The sequence below is a fragment of the Embiotoca jacksoni genome, unplaced genomic scaffold, assembly GCF_022577435.1.
Source record: "Embiotoca jacksoni isolate LCO1_2020_lvr unplaced genomic scaffold, fEmbJac1.0.p SCAF_15, whole genome shotgun sequence".
NCBI classification, from domain to species: Eukaryota; Metazoa; Chordata; class Actinopteri; family Embiotocidae; genus Embiotoca; species Embiotoca jacksoni.
The window spans coordinates 7,815,719-7,842,993 of record NW_027185285.1 but is presented as its reverse complement, the minus strand read 5'-3'; the positions used below and the strand labels follow the sequence as shown (position 1 = coordinate 7,842,993).

General features: G+C 43.3%; 2 protein-coding genes across 3 annotated transcripts; one reads left to right on the top strand and one right to left on the bottom strand.

Moving 5' to 3' along the window:
* Positions 1-9,683: 9,683 nt before the first annotated feature.
* On the bottom strand, positions 9,684-17,651 carry luc7l3 (LUC7-like 3 pre-mRNA splicing factor). Of its 2 annotated transcripts, none has more exons than XM_069149292.1 (11): positions 17,416-17,651; positions 16,655-16,721; positions 16,498-16,537; positions 16,221-16,365; positions 15,994-16,068; positions 15,629-15,733; positions 15,161-15,322; positions 14,517-14,878; positions 13,302-13,483; positions 12,166-12,383; positions 9,684-10,391 (listed from the first exon to the last, which is right to left on the bottom strand). In XM_069149292.1, the coding sequence occupies exons 1-10, from the start codon at positions 17,512-17,514 to the stop codon at positions 12,199-12,201; spliced, it is 1,422 nt and encodes a 473-aa protein (XP_069005393.1). In that variant the 5' UTR covers positions 17,515-17,651; the 3' UTR covers positions 9,684-10,391; positions 12,166-12,198. The 2 variants fall into 2 exon arrangements, with proteins under 2 accessions (XP_069005393.1, XP_069005392.1); XM_069149291.1 differs by having other exon boundaries at positions 13,302-13,486; positions 17,416-17,650.
* Positions 17,652-18,774: 1,123 nt separating this feature from the next.
* On the top strand, positions 18,775-25,413 carry ankrd40 (ankyrin repeat domain 40). The gene is made up of 6 exons (XM_069149290.1): positions 18,775-18,999; positions 19,114-19,268; positions 20,380-20,528; positions 20,751-21,398; positions 22,113-22,294; positions 23,459-25,413. The coding sequence occupies exons 2-6, from the start codon at positions 19,135-19,137 to the stop codon at positions 23,600-23,602; spliced, it is 1,257 nt and encodes a 418-aa protein (XP_069005391.1). The 5' UTR covers positions 18,775-18,999; positions 19,114-19,134; the 3' UTR covers positions 23,603-25,413.
* Positions 25,414-27,275: the final 1,862 nt, after the last annotated feature.

The window sequence follows — 27,275 nt, the reverse complement described above, 5'->3', positions numbered from 1 at the left end:
CCTTCTAGTGCTACTCTCATTTGTTGCCGTCAGCTAAATGTTATGTTTGTGTGAAACTTGCATATACAATATATCTGTATACGTGTGTGCTTGTGAATCATAGTGGACCTGCTCCTCGTTTTGAGGTGAGAGTCGGGTGTTTGTCAGTCTGCACTGAATTTTCCATTTCAGTGCACATCAGTGCAAATGTCAGTACTCATTGACATCATCCACCGAAATACACACTTGGATGCAACTTGCTTGCAACTCACATGTACGCACACCCATGGACAGTTCACATATACTATAGAGCAGCAGCACCAGATCAACTTTATTCTGCTGTTTGCCTCTGTGACATCACTGCCTCGTTTTGCCACCTACATTACGATTTCCCCTTTTAATGTCTGTTATTGTGTTCATGAGGCATGCCAATCAGCTACACGATTTCTTAAATCACCCAGTGTCTCAGAGAGAAAAAGATGAGTAGCTGACATATTCATTTAAAAACAGAACGTACTGGTACCCAGTGAACAGAGAGTGGGAATTATACAATGACAATTGGGGGGGGATCGACTTTTTGTCCAGGGAAAGGAGCCCAATACAGCACAGGCTGTGAAATGAAGTCTTAAATCCTCACAGTATCTTGTTAATTTAAGATAATATCTGCAGTTTGTAGATGATAATGAATCAAATCCATTACACCAACTCGTGGGGTACGTACAAACGGCAACCAACAGTGACATCGCCCATTTGTTTGTGAACGGCCGTTATAAAGCCTGGAGTTCACGTATTGGCTAGCGCCATCTTGCTAGTTCCGAGCGGTTTGGAGTCGGTAGCGACCATATTTGGACGAGCTGTAGGGAGTGAGGGGTGGATCTGACTCGATCTGATTGGAAACCCGATGATACTACATCCTGCCCACCGATAGCTGTAACCTGGCTGCACCACAAGTCTGTCAATCAAACAAGACACACCACCAAAAACAAGGCTTTTTGAGGCTTATTTTCTAATTAGTAAAAGGATTATTTTCAGATGGATGGCCAGAAAACTAATAAGAAGGAGTGACTTTAGCTGGCAACATCATGATAACTTTTGAAAGAACTTGAATGGGAGTCTTTGGAGCTGGAGACTTTTTGGAGCCAACCTCCAGTGGAACAAGATGGTATTGCAGCTCAAGGCACTTCCGCATCAGCTACTTTTCAGATCCTGAAGACCTTGTCCACTTTTATATACAGTCTATGGGCACGTACCACACAGCAACTTTTATAGTCAGGGTCTGCATCAACATTATATGACATTTTATACTGGTAATGAAATACCAAACCAACATGGGAAATAAAAAGGGCGTGCTGACAGCTAGATAGCATTCGTTAGGGAAAACGTTATTTTTAGTTAGGAAAACTGTAACAAGATAATGCAAGCTCATCCAAAGGCACTTGACCCGATCAAATTATGAAAATCTAACGGTAAGAAAGTGAAATGTATTCAACAATCTGGATAGCTAGCTACTTTCATTAATTTACAGTCTTCTCCATTGACTTGCAAGACGCATACTGAGGACAAGGTTCATTGCAATAATAGGAGGGAGTCAGGCAGACGAAACGGTCAACTAATGTCAAGGTTAAACAATGGTACGGTCCACTTTAGGGGTGTCTGAAATTGGATTACAAAATTATTCCAGGCATGAATATGGGATTGTATTATTGTAATTACAGGTAAGATGGGTAAATAAAACCAACCTGTTGCTTTTACCTCATTTGTGGGAGTCCAGGTTAAGAGGGTCACACCCACACAACCCCACATGTGATTTGAACTCTCAGTGATCACAAAACGTTAAAGTGATTTACTTCTTTATTTCTGTTGATCTCCCGCTCTGCTGATTATATTCTCCTCTGTTTGAGGATTTTTATATTTCACCTGTTCCGTCTCTCCTCCAAACGTCCCCGCCTGTCTTTGTGTCTAGCCCCTTCCCTGTCATCCTGCACATTAATGCTGTGTTGTCATTCACTGGGGCAATGGGAGGAGGGCTGAGTAAATCTGCCAAGAGGAGGTCAGCCTTGCTCGGTGTCCGGCCTCGGCTGTAATATCCTTGCAGGGAATGAGTGTGGTGCTGATTTGCATGATTAAACAGCATCCGCCAGACAGACAGTGCTTCATTACTCATCGGATACGCACACAAGATGATTACAGGAAAATGAGTGATGCCACACACATAAACACAGGCGTCAACACCTACACCGAATCACACAGGTGCACACAAATACTGTACATCAGAGTAATCCTATCTGACAGCGTTTGCATCTGAGCGGGAGCAAGGGTGATGACACCACCCAGGCACAAATTCACATGCTTAAAGATGCTTAAATCTTCAGTCAATTTAAAAGCTAGTTTTCTGAGACAAAACCAGCCCAACAGGCTATCTTATTAAACTTTACCCATCTCTGACTTGTGTGTATAAAATAGCTACAGGGAAAGCATCAAATACAGCGGTGCTGGCCACAGCGTATCAGTCGACAGGTGCATGACTGATCTCCGTACAAGGAAAGAGGGACAATCAATACAGAGATATTGAAGCCCTGGATCAATGAAAGGCCAAAGGCTTCACAATGCAGAGGCCACCTCCCAACACCCTCCCATTACTTCATGGTGTGAGAGCAGTGCATTAAAGCTTGTGAAATGTGTGTGTGTGTGTGTGTGTGTGTGTGTGTGTGTGTGTGTGTGTGTGTGTGTGTGTGTGTATTTGACAACGAGAGAAAAACAACGAGCTTGTGGCATCCGCACAGACGTATGCCTGAATATCCTTCCTTCCTGTCAGGAGCACTCATGTGCACGTTCGACTGTCTCCGCCGTGCCTGGACGGCACACCTTTCAGAGCATGGATCAATAAATGAAACCCAGATTTATTGCAAAGACAGCACCTCGCCCTGAGGAGCTGGAGGTCTGCTAAGAGTTACGGGTTTGTGGGACATTTACACCTTGAGGATACTGAGCACTAAACATGTATGAGCCGTCGTGTGTTGTTAAAGGAGGAGAGTAATATTGACAACACATAGCAGCTTGGGTTCATATGGCTTAAGCTGATCGTTGCGGTGAAGATGAGTTGGAGTGCCGTATTAATGTGCAAAAGACAGCGGCATTAAGTACCGTGTGATTTCAGGTGCATTATGAAGTGTAGTGTGCGGTGTATATGTATTCACACCCTCACGTGTGCATGTGTGTGTTTATACACGACACCCCACGGGTGCGTGTCCTGCTTGTGCCCCAGCCATTCTTCCATGAGCGCAGACTTGTTCTTTGAAATCACCAAGGCGCAGACTGCATTTCACTCTGCTTCTATTCAAGCAGCGGTTCCGCTTTGAAGTCCAAACACAAGGCTTTTATCTTGTTATCTTGTTATTTCATTGTATTCCCCCGCGCAATGCCATGCAACATCCCAAGGGGTACAACAAATACCCAGGGCCCTCCCTCTCGTTCATAACGCACAGCCGACGATGGCGGCAGGAGAGAGGGGAAGAAAAAAAAAAAATGTCAATTTTATGTTTGAACTAGAGCAGAAGGGAGTTTCCAATTGACCATATACTGTAATGACGAGCCTAATTAATCATATACATAATTCATGGCATAAAAAGGCGTCCTGTGAAAGAGAAAGGCTGGGTGAGAAGACTGCAACATCAGCATTTTCCTGGAGAGGAGATAGAGAAGAACACACTGTAGTGTGTGTTTGTGTGTATCAAACATGCTGCGCATGTGCTTCAACAACACGGCAACAAAAATGTTATTATAGGCAAAGCATATTTGAATAATGAAATGGAAGGGATTCATCAAGAGTTTGACCTCATATGAGTTTAACCGAAGCAACTTTTACAAAAAACAAAAACATTTTATTCCTGTTTTTGTTCTTGTTAAATCAAAGATTACTATTTCTGTGATATATGACAGTTTCTGGATTTTTGTCTACAGTCCATTGGTTTGTCATATGACTGATGCATAAGAAACAATAGCATCTTCTATCTTCACCCATCAAAAGTGTCAATACCCATTTTTCTATACAAGGCAACAAATACACGCATCATCATTTTCCAAGATGCACTATACTTAAACCCCGTTCTCATTTAGACACCAGGCAGTTTAGGATAGAGCATAATGTAGCGGAGAAGAGATGTTTGTCTCCAATAAGTACTTCTTGGACAATAACAGCATTTTAGATCGGTGACACTTGAGAGTGAGATCGATGTTGCTGTCATACTGATGGAAAATGAATGAATTGATCTTATGTCAATCAATGGACACTGATTGAGTTATAAACCTGGAGGACAATGACACCCGGTTGGCCTGTTGTCAGACTATTGAATAGGCAGATATCATCACACATCTGAGTTTGTAGCAGCCAACTAATACATTCAGGTTCAGGTGGCCGGTATCAATGACATATACTGGTGTTGGAATCTGTTTCTGTGTTGATGTGTTTTTTTTGCCTAACCTTAACCTGAACCAAACCTTGTCCAAGAGGTGCACTATGCATAAAATTTGTATAGGACTTGTATAAAATTTTGTATTAGGAGGGAAAAACTACCCCCATACCTCCTTAAGCAGACATTGTCGTTCTTTATACTACATCACCTGGCTTTTTCCATTTGCTCCCGTTAAAACTACTATGGCCACTAGAGGTCCCACTTTCTCTACGTTTGAAGCGTACGAGGAGGTGCAATTTGCCTATAGGCTCAGTACCTTCTAGCTCCTACTAGCCTACGTATTTGGGACAGATGTGTGAAGACTACCAGTTATCTGATATCAGATCGGATGACAGTGATCGCTCACGACTGACAAAGATTAAATATAGAGCATCTTGCGTTCAACTTGCAATGAGAAACCTTTGGGTGCCACAGTCTGAATATAGGGGACGTTAATAGACTTCTAATGATGCGGACGCTTATCAAAGATCATCTGATGCATACAGGACTTCCATGCTCGGTGCGATGGTTGGTTGTTATGGTACATATTAGGCAGGATCAGCTTGACCCGTTGCCATGGAGACAGGGTTACACGAGGGGATCAATTGATATTGCCCTCTATCTGAAATGCGTGTGCCAGTGACTGTGGTCTTTACGGGCTTGAGGTGATACTGAATTCACCCACACATCAGTTCCAACATAAACAGAGTCTGAAACTAAAAGCTTTTATATTACTTCTGCACCCCCTGCCAGTTTCTCTTTTTCGCCTTCTAACGTCTATACTCATGAGGAATATATCAACATTTTCTTTTTCGCCTGTGTGCGGCAGGAAACCAGTGAATTTCACAACTTGTATAACTCTGTGCGACAGAATTTGCCCCCCCCCCTCATTACTTTCTCCAAATATGCTCCAAGCTCCAGACTCTTTATCTGCACTTCATGTTATTCACCTTCTAAAAAAATAATGCAATGTCATTGTCATTTGCTTACCCATTGTCTATATTCAACCATTCCTTGTTCAGCTTTCAGAGGAGACAGACGACAGACTTGTCCTCACTCCATCACCCAAGAAAAGGACTTTGATGCCCAGGTGGGAGGACTGAAAGCCCTCACTGGCTGCCATCCTGGCTCCTATGGCTCTGAGAGGCTCATCTAGGGCCAGAACTGCAAACACTGCAGGGGAATAAAAAAGAGGGAAACAAATAAGAGAGAAAGCGAACGGAGTGAGAGTCAGAAAGAAGACAAAAAGAAAGTTGCTGGGCTGTTACTTGTCGATTCTGAGCCCATTCCCGTGGTGGAGCCATCTGCTGAGGGAAGGAGAGAGATGGTGTGCAGTGCAAACCACTCTACTTCTACTACGGTTATTGAAAATTAAAACCACTAAACCCTTAACCACTAATTGAGCCCAGAGAATTTAAACATGCACAGAAAAAATAGAATTTCCTGTATAAAGCAATTTAACCCAACAGAACAGCACCGCAGTCGTATCCACCTAACCCCCTGGTTATAAGTGAATGCTGCAGTTTTTCCCAATTAGTAACCTTCACCATGTTGAGTAGGACCTTAGAGCTTTAGGTCCATATAATCAGAACAATTGTATGTGTTATTAAACCGATATATACCTATCTTCACGTCTGCCAAAATCAGTTCAAATAATACTGTTCAATGCTAACTTGAAGAGGTAAAAAAATAATTCATTCATGAGACCCCTCTAGAGTTTTTTTCATCATGTTACGGGACAACACAGATCAAATTTTGGCCGTGAAATTAATCATTTTACAGGGGGTACGATGCAAAAAAAGAAAGGATAAACAATTTTACAGACACAACAGTGGCATGAAGTCTGCTGAGGTGGAACCTATAATGTTATTAAAAACAGAGCTTTTGTAATTACTCCCACTGGCAGAAGGGGGAGACAAAACCTCCGCACTGCATGTTTTAGATCATTTTAGAGATAGTGTATTTGTTTGTATATGGTGCTCCTTCTGTGGCAATTTGGTTCAAATCAGAACTTCACATATTTCTTTACCTAATTATAATCACCATCCTCCCGACACAGTGGTAACACCAAACTATATTGAGCCTTAGAAATCTTAAAAATGTGTGAAATGTGTTGACACATTCTTAATTTATTAAAAGGTAAACCTGTTGTCAATGGATTGTCCAGAGTGCTGAAATAGGCCCAAAAGCACAAATAACGAGTGACAGGACTGTGATTTAACGGAAAAGGATATACTGTACGTGAATGACAGTGCTTGATGTGCTGGGTTTCAAATATTGTTTGAGTCAAATATCCTGTTAAAGGTTGCTGCACCTGCAGCTGAAAACTTGTGCTATGTGTAAAAAAAACATTACGTTGGAGACATAACTACTCAGATAGATTATTGGTGCGACAGCTGTGAAAGGAGAATCCAACAGGCATTAGCTCAGCACAAATGACAGATGACTTGAGGGGGGAATTATATTCCTGCGTCAGAACATGACTGACAGCTGACATAAGCTGTGAGCCTGTGTTGGAGTTTTGATTATTAATTAGACAGCACGCCAGCAGCACTGATGAATTGCCTTCTCTGCTGCATAATCTACTTTCCCTCTCGACCTTCACTTGAGATTGGGTTTCTATGTAAAAGAGAGTAAAAGTAGAGAAAGGAGGAGACCATCTATCTCCATTATCCTTCTTCACCCTGGTTATTTAGCTCCACATGAGGCAGACTCCCTCCTCCACATCTCTCCCCTTGTTTCCTGCTCTATCACTTTCTCATTTTCCCTGCCTTTTCAGCTCACTATCTTCCTGTTGTTGCTTCCCTCTTTTCTTTTTCTTTTTTTTTACCTCCAGCTGCAACTTGTGCCCTGGGGAAATACTGCTTTGCTAATGGCATGTACAGATTGTGTGTTGCAGAGGAGAGTGGGATGGTAATGTCGCCTGAGTGTGACACTGTTTTAAAGGAGTTACTATTCATAAGGATCCTCCCCGCTCCTGTGTGAATGCGCTTGCAGTCATAGGCGCATGTCTCAAGAAGTACCATACTCTATATACTAGTGTGAGGCCTCTCCCATCTTGCGGTTTAGTATTACAGTCAAAAAATAGGTTCACACTGCCTCCTGCTGTTCAATATTAAAAAAAAAAGACTATTACTGCAGTATATTAATATGTAAAGCCAGTTTCAAAGTTACACACTGTAGGACTCAAATATGACATATAGAAAACCAAATTAGGCTCATCAATCCAGCACTTAACCATGCATGTTTGCTGCTGTCTGGTGAATATATATCTCCCCACTATAAGCACTTTGCTTGGCTCTCCAACCAGGGCCTCCCATCCACAGGTAATTGTTTCATATTTCTGGCAAAGTCCCAAAAGCTAACATACCATTTGAAGCCCACCTGCTACTTTGGTGCTCTGGGACAGGTAAGCAAATGCAGAGCCAAAAGGCTCAGCCAGATACTGAGTGAAACAGAGCAGTCACACGAGAGAGATAGAGGAGCAGAGGTCACAGCTGGGCCTGTTCGTCTACACAATCCAGCATGGTTTTGTGTAATTGATGGCAAGGGCGTAACCGTGACCCCACTGTGATTATACATACAAATGTGTGTATATGTAATAGTATGTCGTCCAATATAGTATATTATATAACATGTCATAAAAAATTCATATTATGGTAAAAACATCCAAAACGTCATAAAAATGTCCGTTTTTCGTCAAAAATTTAAAAAAAAAAAAAGTCATACTAAATCATGTAGCTAAAAATTAAAAAGTCATAGTATAGTATGTTATGAAAAATGTCATTAAAAATGTATTACATTTCATTTAGCTGACGCTTTTATCCAAAGCGACTTACAATAAGTACATTTCAACCATGAGGGTACAAATTCAGAACAACAATCCGAAAGTCCTTCTCCATGGCCTCCCAGAACTCCTCCCATGCCCGAGTTTTAGCATCCGCAACCACTGCAGCCGCAGCCCTTCTGGCCTGCCGGTACCGCTCAGCTGCTTCAGGAGACCCCTGAGCCAACCAGGCCCATACCATAGCATGTCGTCCAAAAATTTGAAAAAATGTCAGAATGAGTCGTGTGTGTGTGTGCAGGTAGAGTCCAGGTTGTGTAATCACTGAAGGGAGTCCATTGAGTCAGTTTCGCTCTCCCGAGTTTCCAACACTATTAACATATCCTCGCTTCCTATATTTTGCTGAAGGTTGATTGGTTACTAATCTAGAACTCCCATTTTATGCTGTTGTCATTTCAAGTGATATGACAACAGTTGAGATGTATTTCTGCTGTTTTCCTGTCTCGACTTGATGTCAGTCTGTGGTGAAGCCTGCAGGGTGTGGCTGATAAACCGTGGTTGCACACTGACCCGGGAGCCCTGCCGCCAGGAAACATCCTCTTTAACTCCTGCCACTTTCTCCACGGGCCTCCGGTTTGGAAAGGTCAGTAGCGAGGCAAAACAACAGGCCCGATATTTGGGCACTGCTGGGGACACATAATACTGTGAGTGGATGGGACTGAGGGAAAGATGTTTATTTGCTTGATATTAAGCGCTCAGATCAAAGTTTGTGTGAATGTAGAACTTAAAGGGCCTGAATAAAACAGGAATGTATTGTATGCCATTCACTCTAAGTGACATTGATACATGTACTGACTTCTCAGGAAATGAAACATCCCATATGACCAAGTTGTTCACTATTATTAAGAGATAGAAATGTTTTAAAGCTTGGGTATTATTCGGTCGTATTCTTCTAATTTTTTTCTTCTAAAAGACATCACACTTGTCTCAGTGCCGAGTACAAACGACCAAGGAGCATTCAATTGCTGATAAATGACATTTTTCCATTCCTTTGTCCTACAAGGCAGGTGGCGTTCAGCCAGGATCCATTTCATTATTTGCATTTGTGCTTTGTTTGCTGGGGTCGGCAGTAACACGATACCTGTGCAGTCTGTTATCTAATTATCTCAAGGGACAAGTTTAGGATATTAGGGATTTGTACTGGCACGAATCTGGTGATGCCATGATACCCACGGTTAATGTACAATCCTCCCTCAACGAGAAGATGAAGGATTAACTATAAAACAGAAACCCTGGACAAAGTCTGATTGTGACTTAAGCAAACCTCACCAGGGTAAATATATGAAATATTCCAGAAGCCTCGTTTTTTTTTTGGTGATTTTTAGTCTCCCATTAACATCACTGACTGGTTTTTCAACACAAGTCAATCAAAGACGTGTTCTCACCGACATGGAAAAACACAACGCTCATAAGTTTTTGCTTTTTATTCATCGCGACAACATGGGACAGAAAAGCAGGGCAAAATTAAACAAATCTTCATTCTTTTGATCAAACTTAAATCAGAATATTTTACAGTTACGGGACAAGAGCCATCAATGTGAGCTCTAAGTGGAGGAGAAAAGAGACACTGTGAAGGGTCTAACATTGTACATACACTTTCAACTGATTTTTGTAATTTTTTTTTTCATTAAAAAAAAGGAGGCCAGGACGTGACGTAGAACCTGACAAACTCAGACAAACCACAAGCACTGTTTTTTTTTATTTCATTTTCACTAAATGTCAACACAGAGGATGTGTCAAGATTTTCAAAATAAGAAAAACAAAAACCAATAAAAGAACATCTCCTCTAAGTTTGGTATTTAACGTGACGTGTGCCTGACATCTAGACCAAGAAATCAGATGAATATCAGATGAACCACAACTACCCTCATCCAGCCAAAAGATACGACAGGTGATGGAACCAAAAACGAAAACAAAAAACAAAAAAAGAAAGAAAGAAAAATCAAAGTACTTGTTTTCCTCTCTCCTGTTTTACATGTGTACTTTATGTTCATGTTTTTAAATAAGCCACTACACATTTGTGGTTCACCTTGTTTTTAAGCAGCGAAGTGTCAGGTTCAGGGGAGGATCAGAGTCGCTCTTCCACTTCTTCCTCCACCAGATATTCCCAGCTTCCCCTGTCGAGCAAAAACGTCCACAAAGTGCAATGTTAGCAAAAGGCCCCACAACATGTGCTTGCAGCAACCAGCTGCTGCTACTCGAGCATCATCATCATCATCATCAACATCATCCACAATCATTTACAAGTCAAATGAAGCCCTCAATTTAGTCACAGAGGAAAGTGTGGACACTGCTAATAATGCATAAAACTACCCATTCACTAGCAAAACAGACATTTGAAGTCTTGATTGTATTTGGCGTGTGTATCTCAATGTTTTCTAAATATATTCATGTACATTTTAACTGCATTACATCTGATCAGACGTCTGCCAGCTAAAGACACTCCACGAGTCTGAATCCAAAATGAGCGACAGCACTATTCGATATTCCCTTTGCCAAAGTGAAAGAGCACTTGACGTGTTATATTCGCACATTTCATTTCCACTTTAGGTCACAAACGCACAACGGACGTAACGTTAAAATAGCCAAACAGCACGGATTCATGCACACCAGTGACGATTTCAGCTGTTGGCAGAGGTATATCAAGCAATCTGTCTTGTGTATCTCAGCATTTTAAAAACGTGTCTCTCACGTTCCTATCAAATGACTTCCCCCCCCCCCAAAACATATTAGAAAGTTAACAAATACAGAAACAAAGTAAACACAATTAAAAGAAATGTACACAATCAAGTTCTTAAATTGATGTTCTGGAGACAGTTTTTTTTTTTGTTTGTTTTGTTTTTCTGACAGGCAACAGCATTCAGAAATGGATGTGGGTAGAGAAAGGAGTACCTGGGGTGAGTACCTGCACAGTTTGACAGTCAGAGAGTATCCATGATTTTTAATTTGCCCTTTTTCTCATGTGGTCTCGCTCACAACACCAACGCTGTGTGAGGTATGGAAGTCAGCTGCAATTCATTCGATAAACCCTACCCCTCCAGTTAGTTAGTTACGTTAGCCCCCCCCCCCCCCCCCCCCCCCCACCTCCCCGGTGCTACAACACCACCCCCACCCCACCCCCACCCCCAAAACACACACTGCATGGCATTATTAGGCACAGTAAGCTGGACAACAAATCCATGGCATTTGAGTTATGATTACGGCATAAAGAAATGACTTGTTGGTCACACACACATCTTTGGCGAAGGCTAAATGTACGTCTGTGTGTATGAACATGTAGACACACGGTGACTGAATGTCCTCCCTATATGGAATGTGGTATCTCAACAAATAGCAAGTTATTACATTTTCCTACTACTTCAAAGTAAAAAATTAAAAAAAATAAAATAAAAATAAAAACAGGTAAATACAGGCAGGATTTTTTTTTTTATTATTATTATTTGAATCAGTTAATGTTTTTTTCTTTTTCTGCCATTTTGTCAACAAAGACAAATATACATCTAATAAGGATCAAAAACCGATACAAAACGAGGGGTACCTCCGGGCATGTTTGCTCAGGGCTACACTGGCCTTTCCCTCTTGGCTTTGTGTGAATGTTTTCTACCTTCTTCTCATTCATCGGGCCTAGTCCTTCATCTTCAGTGCATATTTATGATGCACTATTCAAAAACAGGATAAAGATATTTGCATACAGTACATGAGACAAAATCATAGGCATTGAACTGAACATAAATAAGGGTGGGAGAGGAGGGGTGAGAGGGTGGGTAAGGGAGGGGGGGGGGGCGGGAGAGGTGGGGAGGGGCGGGGCGGGGTGGGGTGGGGTGGGGGTACGTGAGAGGGTGGTGGGTTGGGTTGAGAGCCAGGGGGGAGCGAGGAGGAGGACGCACTTACCTGAGCCTGATCTGAGGTCCTATCAGATCAGTTTTAATTGGACTGAGTGTCACCTTCAGAATGGAGGAGCTCTTGCTGGCCGTTAAGCAGAGGGGAGGAGGCAGCCGCCTCCGTCTGCATCGGTTCCGCTTCTGACGAAGCCTTGATGGCAGCCGCGTCGCCGTCACTAGAGTGCTTTTCTTTCTTAACGCTGCTCCGCTCCTCTGTCGCCTTACGGTCTGAGAAAACATGGCGCGCACGCGCATTCATCAGGTGACCGTTTCTCATTTGTGGATTACCCGTCTCAGGTGCAGCAGAGGAGTCGGCGCCCGCCGTCGGAACTAGTAAGTCGGCAGGGACGTAGAGGTATTCTTGTTTTGTTTTTTTTAGGGCGCCAGTGTGAAACTTTAACGCATGTGCGCTGATAAATTGTGGCTCCTTCTAAGGTTGCGTAACCACTATTGAGGCAAGTTTACATACAATAGTAATGTAGCACAGATATTTGAATCACTTTAATACATTTGAATCGTGCTATTTTAAATGGCTTTCCTGGATTACTCGTATAAAGTATTATTGTCTGATTTCGGTCAAAAATGTTTCACAATTAAAAGCCTTGCTAGGAAATGAAGGGTCTCTGTCCGCTGAAACACCAGAAGGGTGTTCATTTTGAAACGGTATACGTAGTGTTGAGTTTGTAGAAGCTTTTAATGCGGTAACGGTAATGGGTCAAAACGAGGCGGCGAGTTGATATTATGACACAATCAATACATCTCGTACGTCAACATGACAACTATGACCACTCCAATTGTTCTTATTGGATCTGCATGACATTCGCTTTAGAGATGACTGGATCTTTAAGCACTTACATTTTTTTTTTTTTTTAAAGGAATTTCAACCAGACCAAGAGAACTGTGAACATTTTCTTTCCTCACGTGGAGGAAAGAAAATGTCGTGTCGTTGGTTCCGGTGTGCTCTGAGCAGCACTACGTCTACGCTGGCCGGATTGTCCCAAAAGATACAGAAGAATAAAAAGACATTTCTGAGTCCTCACCACATCGCAACGTGAGGTTAAGAGTGTACCCCGCCCTCACGGTTGTTTTAAAGTATAGTAACTATATACACACACACACACACATAAAAGTGATACCAGTCCTGACCTTTGTCTTTGGATGACCGCTCTCTGTCTCTCTCCTTTTCTCTGTCTCTGTCCTTGCTGCGGCTCCGACTGCGATGGCGGTGAGATTTGCGCTCCGAACTGCGCGACCTCCTTTTGTCACGACTGCGTGAGCGACGTTTTCTGTCAGAGCGATCGCGACTGCGCCTCCTCTCCCTGTCCCGGCTTCTGCGGAAAGACGCAGGAGGAAAACTCATTGCAGCAACAAAAGATTTGTATATTTCACGTCACAAAAAAAAACAAAAAAAAAAACACATGTATATTCAGCCATTTTATCATGCAGTGGCATGTGTTCTTTCCAGTGGTGCACATATTGAATGCATGACTCTCTGTGCAATTGAGGTGTGCCGTTAGTTGCATGACTACATTTCCAGCAATATTTGTATTCTCTACAGGAGACGCGGGATTTACAGTGTCAAGCTAAACAGATCAGTTCCTATCAGGGCAGTAAAGAGAAGTTTTGGCAGCATTTGGGGAACAAGGAAGCCGATTCCAAAAATAACACGCAGCCCAATCAACAAATGAAGTTAAATCTGGTCAAAAAAAAAGTATTATGAAGGGTCAGTGGCAAACTGGCCTGTTAACGTTGCATTACAATTACAAAGTCGAAACAGGGATAACTTGCCGTGTGAGAGTGCAGGCGATGAACAAAATCTAAAACAATGAAAAGGTCAAACTGTAATGTCTTCTCCTCTGAGTTGCTGTGATTGTGGATAATAAGTGCAACGACGTTAAAGTCTAGCAAATGTTTTTTCAGCTTTTTGGATCATATGGTGTTCAAAGCCAATTGGTTAAAGGCTAATCCGATAGTTTCAAAATTGACCCCGGGTCTATGCCTATGGGGATACGATGACTGGAAATAATTCCCCTAGAAGGGTGCCCAGACTCGTATGTTGACCTGGTAAAACCTGGTTGCAATTTGAACAAATTACAGGTTATAATTTTAGAGGCAGAGCTTTGATTTGTAATTTAATAATGCAGAATTTGGCTGATTAAATGTTCTCCTGGGAAACCAGTGTCAGTTTTGCTGCACGTGAGCAGAAAGGCTGATTTTGCCACTTCCTGACACACTACGTTAACTTTATGGCGGCTTTTCTCCCATTTATAAACTCCAAAAGACTTAAGATATAAAACATTTAAAGTGAAAATCCGATGATATTTCTATAGATGAACTGTGGTTCTCGATAGCCAGCCATACCTGCTGCGTTTGCGTTCCCTCTCCCTGTCCTTATCTCTGCTCCTGGACCTCCGGCGATCGCGGGATCTGCTCCGTTTTCTGTCTGATGCCCGACTGGAGTGACGGCTGTTGGAGTGACTCCGGCGGGCCCTCCGGTCCCGGTCCCGGTCTCTGTCCCGTTCCCGGTCTCTCTCCCTCTCGCGCTCCCGCTCTCTCTCTCGTTCCTTCTCCTTCTCCCGCTCCTTCTCTCGTTCTTTCTCCTTCTCCTCCTCCTCTTTGCGCTTTTTCTCCCGCTCCTCCCTCTCGCGCTCCCGGTCTTCTTTGTCCCGTTTGACCGCTGGGTTTTCGCCCGGGGGTTCCTCGGACCGACGACGCAGTTTCTCCTGAGGATAAACAAACAGAATTCATCACATCCTTTCTAACAAAAACATTCCATCTTAAACAAGCGCTAATACCAAACATGATCCGGGGAAATAACCTGCTAAAGATCTTTTTTTTTTTTTTTACAGTAGTAGCTTGTGTTAGCTCAGCTATTACTAAATAGGAACTGCAAAATAGTGCTAGAATTCTGTCTGAAATGATCCAACAGACTTTTAATCCAATGACTAATAACAGACAATTCATGCATCTCATAACACATAAAACACACGTATGACAAATGTTACCTTAAGCTCCTCTACGGTGGATTTGATCTTGGCGTAGCCCATGTGCTGCTTGCCCATCAAGTGGTCGTCAACTCGGGACTGTGCGTCACCCACAATGAGGAAGGCCCCGCACACCTCACACACCTCCATCTGTTTCTCCTGTGCGGCAAAGCTCTCGATTGTCTAAACATATGTACAGTACATGGTTTACATGTCACGAAAGAAAATATATTTCTGACTGATTAGAACTGGTTGCCCAAATTTTACCTTGAGGACACTTAACAAGATGCTTACAGTAGTAGTAGTAGTAGTAGTAGTAATAATAATAGTAATAATAACACCTTTAACATAAACATCACACAAATAACATGAATTTCATCATCTGAATATAATAAAACTTGTTTTTGTCCACAGGTAGCATTACGTGAGCAGCGCCTACTATCTTGAACAGTGTCTGTAGGTTGTTTAGCCCGGGGCTCGCTGACTCACCGAGGGGGTAGAGCTCAGCAGCTCCCTCTCCTCCTTCAGCTGCTCCACCAGCTTCATCATTCCCTGGGCCTCCTCCACTCGCCCCTCTGATCCCAATTCTTCAATCTGAGTAAAAGCAAAAACATCATGTTGCAATGGAATAACACTGAAATCTAGAGAGAGCGCAAGGCAACATCTCATTTAATACAATTTAATTTAGGGAACAAAATAAGGTTTTTCCTGGAGGTAATTCCAGCTCTGATACCATCTGGCAAAGGCACGTGACAGCTCTTCAAATTAGAGAATTCCCTGCTTTTCCAATTTACCAATGCACTCATTAAAAAAAAAAAAAACAACAACATTATTTCGATGTATTTGTTGCAAACCTGTAAAACTAGGTCTTCAATCTTCTCCGTTAGAACCTGAATCTTCTCCTCATTCTTTCCTGATGGACCGGGGCCCTGCAGAAAACACACACCGTATCTCAGACAGAAACACACAGGCCATGTGATTTTTTTTTCCGTTTGATTTGTGCTGTAGTCTGAGAAGACAAGAGAGATGTAACCGAGGACTCTTAGAATAAAGTCCCCCCAAAAAAAATCAAAGCACGAACCCCTGCATTCTGCTGAGCCTGGGAAAGTGCAAGTCGAGCATGTCCTCTCCGAATCCGCCGCTCCACTTCTGCCAGGAGCGACTGCAGATAGCGCAGAAAGTCTCGCTCGTAGCCCTCTTTCATAAACCGAGAGCTTTTCTCATACCTAAACGCAACAGTCAAAAAACAGTTTAAAAGGCGGAAATGTCAAAAACGTGAAGAAATTACCCCCCCCCCCCCCCCCCCCAAAAAAAAAAAAAAAAATTAAAAATTAAAACAAATTAACATCTGAACTTACAATTTTCTGAGATTTTCATCATGGATCTTCTCACAGGGACCTGAGAAATAATTACAGCATCTTAGTACCCTTTAAAATACAAAAGGTGGACGTGGATCTGTCCATTACAGCTGGATTAATTGTCATTCATTGATGGGTCTTCAAATTTCCCACTTACCCAAGTCAGAGCGGGTGTTTGTAAACAGCTCAGCTGGGCAGAAGCCACACAGATAGTATCGGCACACCTGAATAAAGAAGAGACACTTTTATTGTATATTTCAAGCATTCTTCAAACTTTTTGGAAATCCAACGTCACATTACAGTTACGTCTTAACAACCAGGAAGAAATGATCACGTTCAAACAGACACACGTGTGTGAATGCTTGTTTCTCAAGTTAGCACCTAACAAACAGCTCTTTAGTCCCCGCAGCCACACACAAAAAAAAATAAGTCAATGTGATTTGCATGCTGTCATTTTTTTTTTTTCCATGGACCTTTTTACTCTATTTAATTTGTGTTCTTAATGTTTTTCTTGTTCTTATTTGTTTGCCTAGCGATGTGTCGTTACCGCTCACGGTACAACAAATAGTCGTTGTTGTTTTTCCCTCCCTGGATCCTTACATGAGCTCCGTAATGAGCAGATTATCGTGCCGAGAATCAATGACTCCAACTCGAATCGGCGCCAGCAGAAAGCCTCGTGAAACGCCGTTAGCATTAGCAAACTCCGGCTGCTCCATTTGCCAACACGCCTGCAAAACAAGGCGGCGCTCAAAATGTCCACCTGCGCGACAGACGGAATCTGATCCGGTGACAGATGTCTTAATTTAGAGGACTCACGCGTGAGGATACACTTGTGATTTTTTTTTTTTTTTTTTTTTTAATGGACAACGGATACAGCTAACCTCATGTTAGCTTCCCACGCTAGCGAGGCTAACTTACGCTCTCGTCGTCCCACCGTACGTTGGATCGCTTCTCGTCGGGGGCCAAGTTTCTATCTCTGCCCATTAACTCATCGAGGAGCTGGGCTGCGGAGAGCATTTTTTATTTTTTATTTTTTTTTTCCTAAGAGTGCGGCCCTGATTTAAAAAAAAAACAAAAAACTACGATCTACCCCGGAGCGCCAGTTCACACCATCGGAGGACTTCTAATCAAAATGGCAGACGCTGTAACAACAACGCCCGTTCACAAGTCCGCGAGCAGGAACATCCGCCTCTGAACCGGAAGTACAACTATGACGATGCAATAAATGTCGAATAAGAGTCCAACGTCCAAGACTCCGTTTTTTTGTTTGTTTTTTTTTTTGCTCCAAACAATCATCTGCACATTTGCTTGTGAAACCGAAAATTCATACACGTACAAACACGGGATTTATTTTAAGCAAAAACACGCTGCACGTATCTGCTTTGTTTTATTTTTTTTAAAGTTTTCACCGGAAGTAATGTAACGGTCCGCCTCGACCGGAACTCTCGTGGCGCAAACTGAGGGTCCCGTGATTTCGTGGTGGTAAAGTAACTAAGTACTTTTACTCAAGTACTTTTTGGAGACACACTTCTACTTTACTTGCGTATTATCGTTTTGATCCTGCTTTATTATTAATTAATAATTAATAATAATAATTATAATAATACTAATAATTTATTTATTTATTTATTATTATTAGCATATTAACACATCCTGTAAACACTTTACATTCTCTCTACATTCTTCAGTGGGAATATAATACAGGTTTTATACAGATTATAACCCTCCCTCCCTCCTCCCCCACACACTTGTTTGAACTAATTTAACACTTATTTCTGCCCTCAGTAAAAGTTGCTTTACTTGGGATCATAACTGTTTACTGCCCTCCAGTGGTCATATAAAGGAAATGCAGGTATAATGGTCTATTCAATAATAACATTCGTACGTTATTGATGCATTTATGTGCAACTTCACTTGTCGTTCATATTGCAAACGACATCGCAATGAATACTGGTGATTAACTGTTCTAACAATTTTCTGGAGTGGACAATCGGCTAACACTCAGGGACTGATAACCCTGCAACACGTGTGAGCTGATGACAGCAGTTTAAACTTGTATTTGTCACAGTTTGTACTGAATGGTGATCAACTTGGATTGAACGGATAATGCCATTATATTTTAGGTGAGGTTAACTGACACAAAAAAAAAACGTGGAGCCTAACATGGACTATTCAGAGGGGAACTAACATTTTGCTCACTGTTGTCACATCTAAAGATGCCCCCCCCCCCCCCCCCCTCCTCCTCCACCCTCTCCTCTCCTCTCCTCTCCACCCCGATGAGGCGGTGGGTGTTTTCGGCTGCACACTTGACGGTATCTCCGGGGTGGATTGAATGGGTGTAGCGGGTGCCGGCGGTGGCGCTACCAACGCGCAGTAAGAGCAGATGTAAAAGGCGAGGACCGGACTCGCTGCGTGAACGCGAAGTCAACATTTAGACGGAGCTGTTTGCTTGAAACACCAAAAGGAAGAATCTCGCCAGCACCGCGTCGAGCGAGCCAGCAGGTGAGATTAGCCGGCCAGCTAATGTTAGCAGCCGAGAGGGAGGGGGGGGGGGGGGGGGGTGTTGAATAGTATCGGCGACTCGGAGTCTGACGAGGCCTTTATGATCTCTCACAGTCGCTAGCCGTCTGCGCCAAAATGTCCACGATCTCGCTGGATAAAGAGTTGCAGGAGCGGCTGAGAGAGGCGTCCGCCATCGGGGACATCGACGAAGTGCGGACGTTGGTGGAGAGCGGAGTGAACGTGAACTCGCAGAACGAAATCAATGGATGGTGAGTGTGTTTCCAATCAGCGGGGACAAGAGGGTTGTTTTGTTTTGGTTTTGGTTTTTTTTTTCCTGCCGTCGCCACGAAACGTGTCCGTTTTGCGCCGAACATTTAAAAAGTTCAGCGGGAGGACGCCCGGATTAAAAAAAAAAAAATGGGCTCGTTAACTATTTATCCAGTCCTCTGTCACTTTAATCACGACCTCCCAAAACTAAAAGATTAAAGCCCTGTCAGTTATTTATTATTATTGTGTGAAAGTTTAAAGTGACACGTATTATCATATAACAACATACAGATCAGTGACTGTGGAGTAAAGTATAAATATGACATGTGACTTACTCTCATTTCCAATAGTCGATCGGTCAGTTCATTGTTTAAAAAAAATATCATATCGCAACTATAAAGTAATAATAATATAATAATAATAATTAAAGTAATCTTTAATAATTAAGTGACCGCGATGTTCCGACGTTTTCACACAAGTAATGCGACACTTTCTTGGGGTTTACCCGTAAATGTTGACGTGAGATGATTGACATTATGTTTAAAATTGTACTCGTGTCTGGCGAGTCTCTGATGACAATAATGTCCTTCATTATGTACACGAGAGTCACACAAAAACACGTGCAGTTCAGAGGGTGTATGAGGTTAACTAGGGCTGGGTGCCATGTTGATATGTTATCATATCACGATATGATATAAGACCAGATATCAAAATGTTGTGACATGGCATTATTACCTTGTTTTGCAGGTTTTAAAGGACGCACTACAGTAAAGTGATGTCATTTTCTGTACTTAATTGACTGTTTTAGTTGTTATTATCATAGTTATTACTTGGTTATTTTATCCGGCTGACCGATGATAATTTATCAAAAATCTCATCGTGTAAATCTTTTTTTTTGTTGTTGTTGAAAGAACCAACAATCGTCCCATATGGAGGTGTTTGATTTTGTCCACGTCGTCCGGCCCCAGCTCGGGATGCTGCCTGTTTGATGACAGGATGTAACGTGTTAATGTGGCTTTCTCGCGTCATCTCTTGACTCGACCATTTCATCAGCATGTGTTGCGGTTGTTTTAGTTCATCAAAGTGTTTTTCTCCCTCCAATAATCCCATCAGGACATGCCTACACTGGTCGTGCAAGAGGAACCATAAGCACATAGTGTCCTACTTACTCAGTTGTGGAGCAGACAAAGAAATCCTCACGGCTAAGGATGAGCTGGCCTCGCAGCTCACATCCAGGCCAGAGATCAAACGACTGTTAGGAGGTAAAGTACACGTTTATCTCACTGGCTCCCTGTTTGTGTCACATCATCATACTCTTTATCATTATACTCTTTATCATCATACTCTTTATCGTCATACTCTGATAAGCATGTTTACTTCTAACCTTGAATGCTGTTGAAGTGTATCTGCTGTCTTTGTTATTGTTTTAAACTGTGTTTAAGTCTCTTTTTGTTTTGTTTTTTTTACACACTTTATTGCCACAGTTGAGGTGGAGGAAGTGCCTGAAGTCAAGGAGCCCGAGTTGCCAATCATCCCCAACTACCTGTCCAACCCGCCCTTCATGTATTCCAAGATGGACAACAAGTCAGAAATCATCCTCGCCGAGCACCTTACACACAACGGTTCTGGAGAACACGCTGAAGACACGCAGAGTGATTCCACCTCCAGTTCCCCAACGCATGAGCCTCAGAAATCCCAGAGCCTGGTCTCTGACAGCCCCACTCCCCCCCCAAACCCCGCCGTCAACCATAGCCAGGCCCAGGCTGCGGAATTCATTCCTGTGTCTGAGCAAAACGGCGTGTTGCCCAGCACGGCCTCGTCCCACAATCACACTGTTGTCAACTGCACCGTGCCCATGGACGTGTCAATTGAGCCTCACCTTGTCAACCATGCTGACTATACGCATGCAGTGGCACATAACGGCACCATGTGTTCGCCTCCGTTGGCCTCACCTTGCCCCAGCTTGGCCAGCAACGGTGGCAGCCAGGTCCAAGCCCCGGTGGCCAGCACTAACCCAACTGTGAGCAGGCAGCAGTCAATCCCACAGCAGCTGAGCTACAGCCAGGCCAGTGGGCCCATGCCAGCCTTCCAGCCTTTCTTCTTCACCAGCACCTTCCCTGTCAATGTACAAGGTGAGCTGAATTGAAAAACCAAATCAGCAGGAAGAAAAAAAACAAAACTTTCCTGGCTCAGTCCAACAGTACAGATTCCACTTATTCGTAAAAATGTACTAATTCACAAGATGTTCTATTTACTCGTTTATGTCTTGTTTGTTTAATCTCTACATAAACGGACATGTAAAAACTACAGCCCGTGGTTTCACAGCGAGTTACGGACTCCAAGCACATAACTCGATGCACGGGGAGCAGTGACTTCCTCCACTGCCTTGAGGTTGCCAGGCCACTGGCAGAGACCCCGTTCATTTACAGCACGCAGCTGAACGCCCGCAAGACAGTCCGCTACTTTAATTCTCGGGTGTAAAACCCGTTGACAAACTCTGCCACTCTGTCCCTCATTGGTCACGGTTGTGTGGCGAGATCATTTTCAGACAAGTGATCAATAAGATGCACGACAACATGTCTCGAGCGGTGACACCCGACTTGCCAAGCCAGAAAGGGTCGCTAATGTCACTCGGTAGGATGTCTGGACTGTCAAAAGGCTCGGTAGCAGAGACACACAAACATCTTCAACAGTTCAGCTGATCTCAAAGTATAAAACATAAACCAGCAAATTTTTTTTATTTTTTTTTTCTCGTCCTTGTGTCATAAGGATGAAATAGGTATACGTAAATCAGTGAGTCTTCACCTGCTTAACGAGTACATGATTGTTGTGGTTCTTCCCTCCAGAGTTGGTACTGAAGGTGCGGATCCAGAATCCCAACGCACGAGAGAACGACTTCATTGAGGTGGAGCTGGACCGCCAGGAGCTCACCTATCGCTCCCTTCTGAGAGTCTGTTGCCGCGAGTTGGACATCAGTGCAGAGCACGTGGAGAAGATCCGAAAGCTGCCAAACACCATGTTAAGAAAGGTGAGGAAAGAAGGCTCAGACACTACACGGGTGTACGTTGTCCCGCAGTGTCACGTGCACACCGGGGACTGTTTTCTCCAACGTGTGTGTTTCCAGCAAGCTCACACATTTAATAAATTAATAAAGTGGAACTCATAATGGCAAACTTTCAGCTCATAGGAAGTTTTCCCACTCTTGATCATTTTCTGTATGTTTTCTAGGTATTCATTGAGCCAAGAGGTTTTTTTTTCTTTAGTATCAATCTCCACCACTGGTATTTGTCGGCATGCTTCTGTAATAGTATCATAGAAATATGCTGTAGTGAAGAAATTTCCCCTCGGGGATTAATAAAGTGTATAAAATTAAAAAAAAAAAAAAATCAAATAAAAAGGACTATTATTTGTATGAACACTAATCATCTCAAATTTCACGACAAGTCGAATTGCCTCTTTTGCGTGCTCAGAGAATTAGTCACGAAAGTGAGTTAAGTGAAATGCCACCGGTCCTTTCATGTTATTAATATATTTAAGCAATTGAGTTCTGCAGTCTGTCTCTTCCTTCTTCTCTCTCTGACTCACACAAGTGACACGGTCCCTAACTCTAATTAGGTTGTTTTGGAGTCACTTAACTCCACATTAAAACTGTCCCCAACCTGTGTTTACTCTCTATTTTGTTTACTCTCTATTTTGTTTCCTCTTTCTTCCAAAGAATGAAACACGTACTGCCTGGTCACGTTATAAATGGAAGCTTTTTGGTTTTGGGCTGCAACTAATGGTTCATTTTTGACTTTTGAGCATTGTGTCAGTTACTTTTTGATTCGTTGTTTAGACTACAAGGTGTCAAGAAAAACGCATTCACTGCATCAGTGAGTGTTTGATCAATAATAAAACGGTGACTATTGCCGATTCATTTTCACTTTATGGGCTCATCATTTCAGCCTTTGACCTCATCATAACACTCAAGTTTCTCCGCCCTTTTCGCGCACTCTTCGATGCCTAAGCAGTAGCGACAGGAGGAATGAGAGCTTTTGTCGGCGGTGTTGTAAAATGCTCCACCGTGTGTAGTTTCTGTGTCATTAATCACTTTAAAATAGGCTCTCTTCCTCTTCATCACTTGTAGACTGTGTTGTTGATTTAAAGGTGATCTCCTCTCCTGTCCTCTCCTGTCCTCTCCTCTCCTCTCCAGGACAAGGACGTGGCTCGGCTGCAGGACTTTCAGGAGCTGGAGGTTGTGTTGGAGAAAGCGGAGGGCCTGTCGCTGTTCTCTGGAGCCGGGGGCCTCACAGACAGACCCTGCTACAACATGAAGGCCTCCCGCCTCACCTACTAGAGCTGCCACAACACCTGAGGTCTCCCTGCGTCGGATGGGCTTCTGTAGCTACCCTCAAGCAACCGCAACTAGTTGCCCGCCCGGGTCCCTTGTTAGCTTTGTTTGGCTTTGGTGTTTTGCCAATTTCCTAACTGGGATTTGTTTTTTCAACTGTAGCTATTGTCCTCCTCCTGTCCTCCTCGGCCCCCCCCCCACCCCCTCCTCTCGCCGCTTTAGTGTACCAACCAGCTCTAAGCGATCACTGATGCATGGTGTCCTCGATTATGTGCATTCGGGCCCCCCTCTCTCCCCTCTCTTTATCCCTTTCTCTCCTCTCGCTGCACTTTGGGCCAAGGCTCCAGCGGGACAACAGAGAGGGGAGGACATCGGCTTGTCTTCCTCACGGGCTAGACTTGAATGGGATTCTGCAATAGCCTTATATGGACACATTTCTATACTGGACTACGGTCACGGAGGGAGAACGGTCTGAGAGGACCAAGAGCGAGAGAGGACGACAGGAAGTATTTACATAACTGATAAGATTATCATCAGTCCACAGGACAGGACAAGTTGCAGCACAGTGGACTTGCACACAGCAACTTGGATTTCTAGCGAATTGACCTTCAGAGTGGCATCAGATATTCTCACTTGTCTCCACACTTTCATACATGCTGGAGGCATAAACCTTAGTGTCTTTCCTGCAGAGGGTTTCTGTTCTTGGCCTCGTTCTTAAGAGTTGATTTTACACCAGGTGAGATCTCGGTAATCTTTGGACTAATAGTACTTTTTATTGGCGGACCACATACAGTATGCTTTAATCTATATATCCACAAAGACGGACACATTTCAGTTGGAGTACTCGTTACCATACATATTTAAATCATTCAGTCGTACACTATGGTCAAGGAATAATCCATTATGTTTCGAATAGCTGTCTTTTGTGGGTTTTTCATGTAACACAAAAACGTAATTATATCATTAGAGATAAAAGTGCGGCAACTTAAAGCAGGAATATATATATATATATATATTTTTTCATTTCTACAATGCATCATCACTTCTGCTCCGCAGGGTGTGTTTTTCCGTTTGAGTCGGCGTAACACTTAACTGTCAACTGTGAAGATTTCATGTTTCATTTTTTGAGTTCTATTGATGCTTACTAATAGAGCGAGACCTCGCGTTTGCACTTTAGAGTGACAAGTCTGGAGTCCCAGCAAAGGTTTCGTTCGAGGCTCCCACTTCAGCTTTTCCCAAGTTGAGCCTTCTGTTTTCAGTGGCTGTCATTCTGTTTAACTTTGATTAGAATCAAAACCAAAAAAAAAAAAAAAAATCTAGCCAGCAAGGATACAAACTGCAGAACAAACTATCGCTGCTTCAGAAAAGAACGCAGACTTCCCCACCAAAAAAAAACCAAACTAAAAGGAAAGAAAAACAAGATTGCAAAGGACACGCGATCTTAGTTTTATGATTCAATGCTTCCTTTTTTTCCCTCCAACGTTAATCCACATTATTCCGATGTTTTATTTTTTTTCTCTCTGTTGCACTTTGTCACCTCAGATCAAACCTGCGGCTGTACATGCGGTGACTCGATCTCATTGTTTTTCAAGGTGACATCTGAGGAGAACTCCGAATATCAATCTTATGTCTTCAGTTTGGTTGTCAAGGCCAGTCTACTGCTAGTAGTATCTTAATTTTTTTATTTAAAAAAAAAATAATATTTTTTTGTCAATGTTTTCTATTTGGTAGCTTAATTAGAGATCTTAAATGGAGACTGTACTGACAAGATGACTATTAACACGAATGGCAAAAAAAAAATAAATCGTTTAACTATTGTGAAGTGGCACAGCCATGTTGTGTTAGATGGCAATGTTATTTCATTATCAAGATATGGAGGCAATCCCCCGGAGCGACAAGCACATCAGCCCTCCTTCAAAACACGCAACCAGTCGCCGGCCCAAAACGGATGGAAAGGTGCAGCAAGATCAAGTGGCCGAAGGTGGAAAGCCAAGAGGACTGGGGCCGGCCCAACGAACATCAGCATCTTGAAGCGTGACTCTCTGAGGTGGGGGAGTGGGGGGGGGGGGGGAAGGAGGAGGTTGAGCACAAACTCAACATGCTCCGCAACGGATGAAGAAACGCAGAGGAGGTCTTACACAGCGGCCCCTGAGGAAAGCATTTTTATTTTTTTTGTTGAAATTGTTGAAAGTGTTTGTTGCACCATCCAGCTGCAGTTTCCTCTCTGGCCTCTTGTTCACTTTTGACCCGCATTTGCACAGCAAGCCAGCGTTGGATGAACTGAAATAACAAAAGAGGGGTTTTTTTTTTTGGTTTTTTTTGTACGTTCCCTCCTCGCTTTAGACAGCATACAAACAACACCTGAAGTTTTGGTGTGGTTTTTTTTTTTTTTTTGGTCTGTCCGTGAAAGGGCAACATCTCGGCTCACTCCTGGAAAGGGGAATGGGAAATACGCGTCGACCTTTGGCAAGCAGCCGAGCGTTCCAAAACACACAACGCTCAGACCAGACATTGCGATGTGGTCCACAGCTGCCAGCGAGGTCCTCGTTATCGAGGGAACACCAAGCAGCGCGCAGCAGAGTGCAACAATGCCGGCTGGACGGTGACCGTTCACCCGGTGGACGTTGGATACTGGGGGGTGATGCGGGGGGGCTTTGTGGGCAAATCAGCGATCCAAAACCGCTGTGCGTGCGCCGCTGGTGTGACCGGAGCGAGCCTGCAGAGAGCCATTTAAAAGAACTTGGCAAAAGCTACTGGCTGCGGGTGTGGAGGAGGAACCGTTTCTGGGGTTCAGCGGCCCAGTAAGGGCAATCTAGCCACCGCCTTCCCGCACCGGGAGACAAACGCGGGTAGGGGGCCCGAGAACGTCGGGGGGGGGGGGGGGGGGAGAACACGGGCTCCGGCCGGCGACCCTGCAGCCGCCGAGCAGGAAGAACAACACCTGTACAACAACACATTACGCTGCTTTCATCAACACGTAATATTCCTTTAAAAGGTCAACGCTGGGGCTCACTTCTTTTCAACAGCGCAGTAGGTGGACACGACGCGTGTCCTACAATCAAAAATGTTTCTTACGCAGTGTTTCCTGTTTCCTGTTCAATTGTATACCTGAAGCTCTTACTGTATTTGTACGTTATACGATCTATTTTTTATTAATGTGTACATATTTCTAACCAGCTGGGCCTGTTCTTTGCGCCAAAACGTCGACTGTCGCGCAAGAGTCCCCAACAGCGGGACGGGAGGTGCCGAGACGCTATTGTTGGAAGTGCAACGTGAGGGAAGAAGAATGGGTTACAAGAGAGTTTGTTTTGAGCAGAAAGGACTACCACGAGTGCTTTTTTTTTTTTTTAATGTTTCCAACTATGTTAAATGCTTTATGACGTGAAGTTGTGCCACATGTGTACAAAGGGAGTGGGACAATGTGGGGGGGGGGGGGGGGGGGGGGGAGAAAAAAAGACCACCTCCCGACCCTGTTCATTTTCCTGCCCTGGGTGAATGGGAGCAGCATGTTTGCAATTGTTTTTTTTTTTTTTTTTTTTAGGATCTTCTTTGATTATTGTGCAAAAGGAGATGACAAATGTTTTTTTGTGGGGTTGCTTATTGTTCTAGAAAAAGGCAGAACGCAGTTTGACTTAACCTATGCATTCAGAGTCTAATATTTTTATATACAGTACGTCCT

Bases quoted from the DNA above. Each gene is read 5' to 3' on its own strand.
- luc7l3 (XM_069149291.1), bottom strand. From the start codon at position 17,514: ATGCTCTCCGCAGCCCAGCTCCTCGATGAGTTAATGGGCAGAGATAGA. The intron at 14,879-15,160 runs GTAACATTTGTC...GTTTATCCTCAG, and splicing joins CCACCGTAGAGGAGCTTAAG to GAGAAACTGCGTCGTCGGTC. The intron at 13,487-14,516 runs GTATGGCTGGCT...GTCTTTCCGCAG, and splicing joins AGGGAACGCAAACGCAGCAG to AAGCCGGGACAGGGAGAGGA.
- ankrd40 (XM_069149290.1), top strand. From the start codon at position 19,135: ATGTCCACGATCTCGCTGGATAAAGAGTTGCAGGAGCGGCTGAGAGAG. The intron at 20,529-20,750 runs GTAAAGTACACG...TTATTGCCACAG, and splicing joins GATCAAACGACTGTTAGGAG to TTGAGGTGGAGGAAGTGCCT. The intron at 21,399-22,112 runs GTGAGCTGAATT...TCTTCCCTCCAG, and splicing joins CTTCCCTGTCAATGTACAAG to AGTTGGTACTGAAGGTGCGG.